Genomic DNA, 12140 nt, shown 5'->3' on the forward strand with positions numbered 1-12140 from the left:
CGGCCTGTACCGGTGACTTTGAGAGCTCACTCTACCAGAGCTGTTGGCGTTTCTTGGGCAGAACATGGTGCTTCGGTGAAGCAGTTGGGTAGGGCGGCTACGTGTTCGTCTGTCCACACCTTTTCCAAAATTTTAAAGGTTGCAGGGCTGTGCATCTACTGATGCAAGCTTTGGGCGCAGGGTATTGCGCGCAGCTGTTCCAGAATAATCCCTCCCTTAGAGGCAGCTTTGGTATGTCCCCAATGTCTCGCAGTGTCCCCCAATGGTAGGAAAGAGAAAATAGGATTTTTACTCACCGTAAAATCTGGATCTCTGACTTCATAGGGGGATACTGTGCACCCTCCCTTTGCTCTGTAAATAGTTATGTTCCGTTATGGATATTAGGTCTACTTTTGCCCTGTTGGTGGCATATTAGGGGAGGAGTGTGTCGATTAAATAAGTGTAAGTGCCTAAACGCCAGATTTTACGGTGACCAAAAATCCTATTTTATTAGTCGATTCAGTAACACTTTTTTTTTTTCTATTTCTGAACAGATATTCACAGAAGACCTCACAGAAGTTGAATGTCTACCCCGAGACCTTATATTAAAATTTTTATTGGAAAACTTCAGACACCTAGCAATACCATATTTGGTGAGGGGGAAAAAATGGTTCTTTTTTTTTTTTTTTGACTCAACATGCGGCTAAAAGGGTTGTATGAAAGGACTGATTATGCTTTATGGAAGCAAGTCACATTTCCATAGCTCTTGTACTTTTTTTCTTTGTTTCCTTTTCCTGTATGTTTGTACATCTTTACTCTTGCCACTCTAAAATGTAAACTCCCAAAATTATTTGCAAATAAAGATGGTAAAGTGCATCTTGTATAATTATAATACATATCTGCATTTAGATTCATACTGGCTTTCCACTTCCCATTACTCCAAATAACACAAATAAGAAGCAATTGTCTCCCTTGCTGGTTTTTTTCTTTTCTTTGTTTTTTTGTTTTTTTTTATCTGTACCTGTTATGTTGATTAAAAAGCCTGACCCTGTTAATGCAGTGTGCTCTTCCATATGTGAGCATTGCACTACTGGAAACTGTCAGTCAGCGGTGGACTCTGTGTAGGGAGCCCAGAAATCAGTGATAGTAGGATGGCCCAGTGATCCCAAGGCCTCTGCCAGGCTCTTCCTCTTTTGATTGTTTGCTGTTAGGAAGAATAGTTGCACAGAGGCCTGTTAACAACTACCAGACAGTCCCCAGTGCTCCGATATCTTAATCATATCAAGCTCTAGAAGCTGCTTATATAGTGAACTCTGGCAGCCAATCTGAGTCAATGAGCTTTCTGTCTGCCACAGCTAATAGATTGAAGCACCAGTTCTGCTACATGTTAACGACCGGTCAAGGATCAAGCTCTTCCACCTAGTAATAAGTAAGCGGCAGCTGGACTGGCAACCTGTGTGAGTGCATAAATGGTGGGGAATAGGTCTGCCTTTGACTAGCTTACCAGATTTGAGGGTCCCTTTTGTATACTAGGCTATCAGACTAGAAGCCTAGTATATACTAGCCATCAGGTTGATGTACTGTTTTATAGATTAGTTACTGTATACAAGCCAAAAAAGGACTTTGTATTATAATCACTAAAATAAGGCAAGGGACTGGCGGAGGCTCTGTCATGTTAGAGTTTTCTGCGTGTGTCCATGCTGCCAGATTTTAAACTTGGTTTGTGTGACTGAGTGTTCTTTGCAATTTTCCAGGAACATATCGTCTTCACATGGGAAGATCGGGGCCCTGAATTTCATAACTGTCTGATCAAGCTGTTCTGTGAGAAGGTGCAGACTCTGATGCAAGCTATAGGTACTTGACTGAGTGGGTGGAGTTGTTATAAATGACACAAAAATATACTACATTCTCAATACATTGTCTATGTACAAGTAAATATGTTTTGACAATTTGCACTTTGTGCAGGTTAAACAGCTTTAAGAAACATTAAAATGTGAGCAATTACTAGCATTTCAAAAAGGGTCATTCTAAAGACAACAGGAGACCTTTCTGAAAACTGGTATACAGAAAGAAATTTGGTGTTGATGTGACCGAGTGGTGGTGGTATGGATAATAGTTATTTACACGGTGTTACTTAATATAGAAGAGCTTGTCCGGAGATGGTCCTCTTGTTTGGTATACAATGTTTCTGTTCGGTGAAATTCTCCTGGAGTAACTTTCTACTGTGGTGGAAGATGATGGGAGATCACAGAATGTGAGTGATGTTTTGGGCCTCACATTGGTATTGGTGGTAGAAAAGGTGGTGATGCTTAAGTTGTTTTGCTTGTTCTTGCTTTTGGTGTTTATAGCCCTTTTGCTTTTATAGCTCTTTTGCCTGCTGATTCTCCCTTTGTCTGTTGATAACTGCTTTTATTTACTGTACTGTTGTGTTAAAGTAGGAGTGTGACGTCTCTCTTTCCGTCATCTCTACCTAATTGGAACTTGTGCTCTTCAAACAGCAATTGAGTTTCAGTTGAGATGGTAGTGTTAATGTTGTGACCTGTATATGCTGCCTTACCAGTGAGGAAAGTGGTGACTGTATATATAGTGGCACAATGTAACTGGTACGATGTATGCAGGCTGGGGAGTGTGGGTGTAATATCAGCAAGGGGGGGCTACACGTAAACCTCTGCATTCTATCCAAAAGTGCTTCCCAGATGCTGAAGCGAAGTGTGACTCGAGCCAAGCGTGAAAGCTTAGTGGGTCCCTAGTGTGACTGTGTGGCTAGGTGGAGCTGGGCACAGCTGCTCAACTGATCCTGAAGTGTTCTTTGCTGTGAGACTTCCATTGTGTTTCATCCGCACTGGTAGAGTTCGTTAGGGTTGTAGCTCCTCTACAAGGAATACACGGGCTAAACATTTTATTTATATATTCCATTAATACGAGCGATATTCTTGTGCATTAATTAAAACAGATCAATATGATCAAACATGTGAAAACTTTTTTTTTTTTTATTCTTCGAAGAAACACATAACTGATCATGTAATTGGTACATCTTATAACAATAAGACAATTAATACAATAAATACAACACTGTTAGCTTGGTGCACTTAGTGAGTCTTTCTTATATTCATATAGGCAGTGTATATATTTAGTACATGTTGACCTTTTTGGCTTTGTATCTGCCCTAACTAGGTCCGGCCAGTAATGAACAGTGGGTCAGTTGTCCAGTTCCTGCCGGCTCTGAAAAGGGGGAGCTGGGAATATTCCGCACAAAACTGCTAAGTTTCCTTGAGATCTCAGACTGTTATCAGCCGGAACGACTGATCAGTGATTTCCCATTTGATGGTAAGTTGTGGCCTGTATATTTTACAATTTTTATTTTCAGAACCAAGCATAGTTTTCTGTTCATTTATCTTCTTTCGCTCAACAAGTTTAAAACTATGTATGGCCACTACACATAAAATACTCCAAGACTAGAGTTAATGTTAATTAATTCACTTTCACAATCAGGCTCTCCACTACCCTACAAAGCTTTATGTGGGCAATTAAAACCCATTTCATCATCGAAGCCTATCGGCTCTCCTCCTAACTCGTAACCTCCTAACCTTGTCTCGCCCTCTGTTTCACCCCCATATTCTTCTGTCCCTCCCTTTTAGATTATTAACTCTCATGAACCAGGCCCTTTTCCATCATGTCTTCCACAATCGTTACCTCCAGGATGTCCGTGCCTTTCCTCAATTCAAACATTCTAATCCTGTTTGCTGCGCCCACTTTTTTGAGTACAAATTCAACTAGTGCTGTCTTACTCACTTTTATTTCCCCCTCTCCCCATGCCTCATGTTTTAGGTAAGAAATTATCCCCCTCCTACCTCCTTAGTGCTGGTTATGCTAATCCTAGACCAGAATATTGTTCTGTCTATATTTTAGTGCTTTGGCTACATTATCATATAGGTTTTTTGCCTTTATTGTTTTGTCCTGTTTTTCTATTTTATGTCTTACTGTATACTCTGTACCACGCTGCAGACCCCTTGTGGCGCCTAGTAAATAAAATATAGTTATTATCTTTCATCTTCTAATAGACTTTCTTTTGTTGGAACTCTTGTGTAGGTCTGCTGGAGGAGCGAGCCCTCCTGTTGGGCCGGATGGGCAAGCATGAGCAAGCTTTATTCATTTATGTTCATATCCTGAAAGACACAAGCATGGCAGAGCAGTGAGTACACTGACCTGTGTATCGGTGTTTGACAATTGCAGAGCAGACATGGGGCAATATTTGTAATATTAAATGGCTGTATAAAATGAGTCTCCACAGCTACAATTATTAAACTCCTCTTAGGTGGCTTTTTTTTTTTTCTGTTTGACACCTTCCCTGTTTAGGACAAGTGAGTCTCAGGTGTGTGAAACTCTCTATTGTTTCCGATGTAGAATTGTGTTGGGGGGAAGGGGGGCAGAAGTAGTTTTTCAATGTTTTCTCATGGTCCGAGGTTAGACAAATCTGGCAACAAGCCCAAGAATTATTAAGGCAAAGGTGTTAAAATTGTGGTGTAGTCCATGTTATGTCATTTTGAAATTTTAACGCTATATTTATTTTTACCCATTGCTTATCTTCTCTTTTCCCCCAGGTACTGCCACAAGCACTATGACCATACCAAGGATGGTAATAAAGACGTAAGTATCCCTTTTTTAAAGATCACTCACCAATGGAGATGGTGTTTTTTTTTCCCATACTAAATTGCATAAACTGCGCTGATGTTTTTATTGACAATAGGACAGTTTTCAATCATAATACATAAGGTAACGACTGAAGCTCTTTAACTGCAATGATTGGCAAAGATCTAACATACAAGTTTCTTTCCACACGGAGGTATTTTAAGCCTGGCGATATCTGCGGATAGTGCTGCAGGGAACCTGGTGAGGTAACACTTGGTTCAGATTAATTTCAAGGGAAAGCCATTGTTGCCAGCTATCCTTAGCAGAGGACACAAGGGTTGATGATTCTATAATAGAAAAACAAAACATCAAACCTCATTTCAAAGACGCCCCATAAATATTTTTATAAGGGTGGAAATATCCTATAAATGCAAGCTAAAACCAACAGGCGCTCATGCCTAATGTGAATAATTATAGAATGTGCAACAAAACTAAGTGCATCTTGGATCCATTTCAGAATTTGTGCTAAGAGACTACAAAATGGACAGTTATGGAACATGGTTTTTATAATGATACAATGGTTCATTTTCCCAGATTTTTGACTGTCAGAATGCATAATTTTCTGTCTGTATTACAGGTCTATTTGTCACTCATCAGGATGTACCTCTCTCCACCTGATGCTCACTGTCTGGGCCCCATTAAGTTTAAGTTGGATGAGCCAAGACCAAACATTGCTGCCGTATTGGCACTTTTGGAGCAGCATCATGGAAAATTGAACACCACGAAGGTAAAAAAAAAAAAAAAAAATGCCAGATACATACAACTGCATGGGTTTCCCTGTTTTTTTTTTTATCCTCGCAAACAAAAACATAAGAGACACTCACAATAATAGGAGTTTTGGGGATTTTGTGTGTTTTTTGTTTCTATTGTCAAGTCTACATATTCTTGGGCGTGTGATGCCAAAGGCCACTTTCTATCTGCCTAACCACATGTACAAGCCCTGATGTGTTTGTGGCATAATTGTGAAAAAATGTCCTCGAGTGGAATACCTTAATAAAAATGGAGATTAGAAGAATTCTAACTTTTGTTAATTCGTCAAGTGGATTTTGCTCCAGTCAGATTGCAATGAAAAAGGTGCTTAGTTGGGCTATGTGATCCAGTTATATATCAATGTTTTTTGGGATCAGAGGGTTGCTTGAGGTGTACCAATCTGATCATAGGGAGGTTGAGTGTGTTTTTGTTTTGTTTTGTTTTTTTTTAATTTGATAAGCTTGCCTGAAGAGGTGGTTTTCTAGGGAACGCTTGAAGTTTTGAAAACTAGGGAAAGGTGGTCTGGCGCAAGGGAGGGAATTCCACAAAATGGGTGCAGCCCAAAAGTGTCGTGTGACTGGGAATGGGGAGCAGGTAACGAGAGTGGATGAGACGCGCGGATCTTGGGAAGAAGAGAGAAGGCAAGTTTGGAGATCTTTTCATAAAAGTGAAGAGATGTATGTTGGTGCACTGTTGTTAATGGCTCTGTATGTTAGTACAAGTATTTTATATTGGATTCAGGCATCCTATGTAGGGACTGACACAGAGCAGCAGTAGTAGGACCTTGTGGTATTCCAACTCTGATATAGGATCCAGAGAAACAAACACTGAAAGCAGAGCAATTTTAGAAGTAGGAGAAGAACCTGGATAGGACAGTGTCCTGAAGACCTAGTGGATGTAGCCTTTGTATGAGAAGTAGTCAAATGCAGCAGAGACATCAAAGAGCATTCGAAGCAAATGGGTACTTTTGCAGTGATCAAACCATTGATCACCTTTGTCAGCAAAGTCCCTGTGGAGTGTTGGAAACTAAAGTCTGACTGAAGAATGTCCAATAGGTTGTGTAAGGCGAGTGTAAGCAAGCCTCTCAAGAAGGTGGGAGGGGAATGGGAGTAAGATGGGACAGTAATCTGAGAGTTTTGACCAGAATTTGTTTTAGTATTCATTTTCTAGTGAGTAGTGATGTTTCACTCCCATTGACTGTTTATTGACACCTGAAAATGAATGCAGCACCTTTAGAGTTAAGTGCAGTGGTAATAGGAAAGTTTCTCCTGTCTCACTTCTGAATCTATTCATTGTTCTGTGAACAATGATATTATTTTTAATTTTGCCTGCTGGAAAATGTAGATTTCATTTAATATTGGTAATGCCATCCATGAGCATTATTTATATTAACTTTTGGCGTGGGCTATTTTGTACACCTGGGACCACCTTCCAATGTATGCAGCATAAGGAATTCTTCAATCAGAATTTTTATTCACAGCAAACCACATCACGAATGAGAATACAGCTCATATGTTCATCAGATACAAATCTAAGATTTTCTCGTCAACTGATGATACACTAGTATATTTATATATTTGTAACATGCATTTTTTTTATGCAAAAAGCAATAGAATTACTATAAATAGAGTAGCATAGCAACAATTAGGTAAGCATTGCATTATCCTAGCACCAAACCACGAAGACTATAATTGTCAGCCACTCTAAACTTTTAATCCCCTATTTAATGTTTTCAGATCAAATCCCTATCTTAAAATTTCTTATCTATGTTCGGTAGTAGATAAGTCTTCTAGCAGGTTGTACATATTTTGCATAACTCCATGACCAATCTTGTGGAAGCCACACCAAACCTTTTGTGCCAAAGGTGGTCTTCCATTTTCGTTTTTAACCAGAAGATAAGTGTTCTTCAATTCTGATGACTCTTTGCAACTTCTGGATGTGGTCCAGGCTCTCAAATGCTATGTGGACTTGTAGGGTTTGGTTCACAAGACCAATAAACTTTTCATTCTGTATGATTCACACAAGTGTGTTTGGCAAGCGTCTTGGCATACTATTGTCCATTGGATATCTTCCACTATTTGTTAGGTCTACATTGAGGCTTCCAGGCCTGTGCCTGTTGGTTTAAATGCTCATCCAACAAGGACGATTGGTGATTCTTGGGCAGCTCGTCATGGTGCTCCTGCCAAGCAGCGGTGCCAGGCTGCTACATGGTCTTTTGTATGGTTCATATTCTTAACTATATTTCATCAGGCCACCCTGAGAACTAGGGTGGTGCATAGTGTATATTTTTGCAGGAGCACAATGAACAAGCTCCTACCAGTACATTGAGTGTTCACACACTCCTTAATACTTTTGAACATTTTATGCAGGAATATTAGAAATCTTATGAACAGGTAGTCTAGATGATTTTAATAGAATGGGTACAGTACCAAAACTACAACACAATAGCTGTGTATAGGGTAAATATTCACTTTAGGTCCGTAACACACGTATATTTGCAGACCACAGCACAGAAGGCACTTTTTATGATTTTAAACATTGTAAAATCGTAATAAACAAGTACAATGTACTGCCGCCACCTAGTAAACTATGACTCCTCCCAACAATGATTAGAATGATAAAGAACACATATGTTGCTCTACTATGATTAATGCATCCCAGCTATAAAGTTATCAGTGTGTGATTTTTAGAATAGCCCCTCCATTGTTGAGAATGGAAAATTTGGTAACCATTCTGCATAAGGATATAGCAGTTTATTTCAAATTGTGTAAAATAAAAATATGCATTCAGAAATGTCTGTAGTAAGTTGGTATGTTATATTTTGATTGCCTACAGGCCATAGACCTCCTACCAGTAAACACACAGATCAAAGATATCCAGATCTTCCTGGAGAAAGTGCTGGAGGAGAACGCTCAGAGGAAACGGTTTAACCAAGTTCTGAAGAATCTTCTGCATGCTGAGTTCTTGCGGGTAGGTCTTCAATAAAGCCTGGAAAAGCATGAATTTGGACATACAATAACTAAAATAAGTTGGGGATTTTAGTAGACCAAATATCTTTAGCAAATGTAGTTATCTGCAGTCTGGAGTTGAAACTGAAGGAATTTTATACACATGTAAAAAGATTTTACTTTTGCAGTTTTTACTCTGTTAATGAGTTCCATATGCGATTTAGAGAGATATACTATGGGAAGAACATGCTTTAGGTCTTTTGAAGCACCTAAAAGTTGCCTTATCATGTAACCTAAAGTTTTTAACTGTATGGTTTAAACATAAATTCTGTGCAAGCTAATTTTAACATCTTATGCAGGTACAGGAGGAAAGGATTTCTCATCAGCAGGTCAAGTGCGTCATCACAGAGGAGAAGATTTGCAGTGTGTGTAAGAAAAAGATTGGAAACAGGTGTGTCTGGTCCCACTAATATGCTGCACTCAAACACAGTTACACATATTGTCCTCAGGTCCTTCCTCCGATTCCTATAAACGTGCAGTTTCTCCACATCACATGCTTATTAGTGACCGAGTCATTATATAATATCCATGTGCTTGTTTTTACTTCTGTGAGGAGATCTGATGAACAATTACTGTTGAGGGTGTCTGACCTCCAGGAGAAGGATAAATGCCTTAGAGGGTGGTGTTTTGGGAAGTACCATTCTCGGTAATTGGCTTGTATGGGAAATAATGCAGCTGTAATGTGACTTTATTATTTAGAAGCTGTGTTTTCCTGCAGTTTAGTCTTTAGAAGTATTTCCTCTCCTTAATTCTTGTAGTGAAGTCAGCTTTGTGATGGTTTATTTGTGTTGACTATAACTGGGCACAGTTAATACTTGGCGTGACGTTCTCATGTTGGTAATACCAAATAGCTTTTATTAGTTCAAATAAATGTTCCAGTCCAAAAGGGTATGCCAATCGGGATGTGTAGCAGTGAGCAAAATTTCATGCTAATAGTTTTGCAATAATATAATCAAGTTCTGCCTGTGCTTCGTCATTACATACTGTATTTTATAAATTCAAATTTTGCTGAATCTATAGTCTATGAATAAAGCTGGGACAATGGGCAATTTATATTGCAGGGTGAGATCGTTGATGTAGAACTGGAATGCTTGGCTTCTTGTGAAACATGGCAAATGTGGAAAAGTGCAAATATTCACCAGCTAATAAAGGGCACAAAAACTCCTCCTCTTAGTCTTAACTTCCCCAGCTGAGCAGTGTCTGTGGCTCTTGTGGAACTACAGCCAGAGAGGCAGAGACTGTCAGGATATGCTGACCAAGCTGTATAGGAGCAAGTCAATCCAGTTGTTGCGTATCTTGAGTGATAACGTTTTTAGGTATCAAAGTGTCATTACACCGTTTCTCAAGTGAATAGAGCAGTTACAACCTGTTGTCATGTCTACTGTATTTCTTACTACTTTTTTTTTTCCCCCCCATGTGCAGTGCTTTTGCTCGGTATCCCAGTGGTGTGGTTGTCCATTATTTCTGTGCAAAGGATGTCAGCTCTGTAGAATCCTGAAGACGTCTGCATGATTAATGTTAATTAACGCATAATGTGGATTCTACAGAGACGCTAAGGAACTGTCACTCTGGAGTGGGATTCTGAACTGTTAGTCATGCCATCACACTGCAGACTTTTAAAAGAAATCTTAAACTTTGTGTCATGCAGCCAGACTTTTTGCCATAATATCTTAGGTACTGATGAGTTCTATGACAAATATGTGTTCTATTAACTACAAGTGTCCTGAGGTTAGAAGAATTTGCACAGTGAAAAAGTTGGCAGCAATTGAGAAGTTCTGCACACCTTGTTTGTTTTTGTTTTTTTTAGATATCTGCTAAAAGGAAGACTGTTCGTTAAAGAAAAGGTCATTTTTACATGTTGTACAGACTTGTTGATGTATGTATATAAATCTTTATAAATAGGTGGGGTACGTTACTATCCTGCAGTCTGTGTATAATATTCTGATAGTTCATCTACAATGCTATTCATAAATGAAGTATTCAAAATGAATGTAGAGATACAAAAGGCACACGATTACAGCAGTAGTTATTGGAATCACCTACTGCAATAAAAATAATGAACTATTAAATTACAATATGAAACCTTTTTATTTATTATGTTAGGGAAAGTTACCATTGAAACTTTGTGAATACACAAAGTTTTTCTGTTACCTTTACCAATATAGTTTTCTATTACACAAAACACTTAAAGTGAAAAAAGTTATCATTACTTGTACTGTAAGTTAGCTGGTGGAAATTACACTTTCTGTTAAAGAACCACTAAATGAAATGCACATCAGGTAACACTTAACATACACTTTTTATATTGGAATGGTTAAAACAACCTTCAAAACTATCCCAAGACAACTGAGCTATATTATTAATACTTAATAAAATTATAGATTTTAACCTAAGAAAATGAATAAAATAAAAAAGTGAAAACTAACAAAAAATGTAAGCAAGTGCTTACACGGAAGTGACCCATCTCCTAAGGCACTGAGGTCTGAGCTGGAGATGAGGGGCATAGTAGGGGAGGAGTGTGAGGAACAAACAAGTTAAGTGCCTAAACTCCTTGTCCCACTTACTATACCCAAATGTTTCGCAGTGTCCCCCAATGGAGTAAGAGAAATTGATTTTACGGTGAGTAAAAATCTTCTTTTTAACAGCTTACTGTAGAATACCAAAAGATTAAAATGTGAGTCACATTTTTTTTAAAAAAATATTAGACCATATCAATAATTTAAAATGACATTAAAATATTTGTGTTGCAGACATAAGGTTTCACCAGTCTTTACATGTAAGCACCCTTGTAATGCTGCAATACTGCATGGTCTAGTTGCAGCTAATTTGAGGCCAGGGCATCTTGGGAATTGTAGTCCAACATCATATAAAATTACTTATCTAGTCCAAAAGACATTGGATTTTAATTTACAATTATTGAAGCAGAATGTGTTAGAATTTGTCAGCTATCTCCAATAATAATCTAATACTAATAAACCTTTTTGTGCAATTTCATTAATCCCGAGCACATATTTTTGTTAAATGACTACTGCCACAATAGCAGATCACACAGTACAATGAAACATGACATGTGACAATCCTTAATTCCCTTTTGCACCTACTCTATCTGCCCAAGAAGATTTGTTAAACAAGTTGGGAAGCTTCTAAATGAAGAATCTGAAATATGAAGGAAAACTGGAAGAAAAGAATTCTTATTGAAAACATTCTTGTATTACGTGCCTGTTTTTTTTTCTTTGACTTTAATAGTAAATATATTAAATACTGTATTTGCATTTTTTCACATGTATAAAAGTTTGCATTAACAATGGTGCCTAGAACACAAGCGGTTGCATTTGTAATAAAGTGCAATTCATCTAGTTGTATTTGTTTTTTCTTTCCTCACAAACTCAGAAAGGGTGACTCGTCCTCCTTAAAACTATTACTCCCGGCTGGGCCTGTAACCAGTTTACTCTCGTTTCTGACACCTAGAGTGCCCTTCTTTACTGTACACTTTCCATGTACCCTGCTTTGGAAAGTAAAAGGAACAATACCCAGACTTTTACTAAAGTGCTGTGCACAATTTATGGGACCCCTTCTTTTCTTTTTCTTTTCTTTTTTTTTTTTTTTTCTGCAGAACTTTTGTGGCATCTTATCCATGATTATTATATAAATATTAATGTTTTATTTTTTATACTAATCAGTACAATGTACAGGTACACTATAGCATTGAGTCTA

At 38.2% G+C, this 12140-nt stretch overlaps 1 protein-coding gene across 1 annotated transcript in view; it reads left to right on the top strand.

Annotated features, from left to right (window-relative positions):
* VPS39 (VPS39 subunit of HOPS complex) overlaps positions 1-11782 on the top strand; it is a 51521-nt gene extending 39739 nt beyond the window's left edge. The window contains exons 17-25 of the mRNA XM_075192667.1: positions 534-632; positions 1734-1833; positions 3154-3306; positions 4069-4171; positions 4581-4626; positions 5246-5395; positions 8254-8388; positions 8726-8817; positions 9849-11782. Coding sequence (XP_075048768.1) covers positions 534-632; positions 1734-1833; positions 3154-3306; positions 4069-4171; positions 4581-4626; positions 5246-5395; positions 8254-8388; positions 8726-8817; positions 9849-9924 — 954 coding nt within the window. The 3' untranslated portion in view covers positions 9925-11782. The remainder of the gene's footprint in view (positions 1-533; positions 633-1733; positions 1834-3153; positions 3307-4068; positions 4172-4580; positions 4627-5245; positions 5396-8253; positions 8389-8725; positions 8818-9848) is intronic.
* Positions 11783-12140: the final 358 nt, after the last annotated feature.

This window comes from Mixophyes fleayi, chromosome 12, assembly GCF_038048845.1.
Source record: "Mixophyes fleayi isolate aMixFle1 chromosome 12, aMixFle1.hap1, whole genome shotgun sequence".
Classification (NCBI taxonomy): Eukaryota; Metazoa; Chordata; class Amphibia; order Anura; family Limnodynastidae; genus Mixophyes; species Mixophyes fleayi.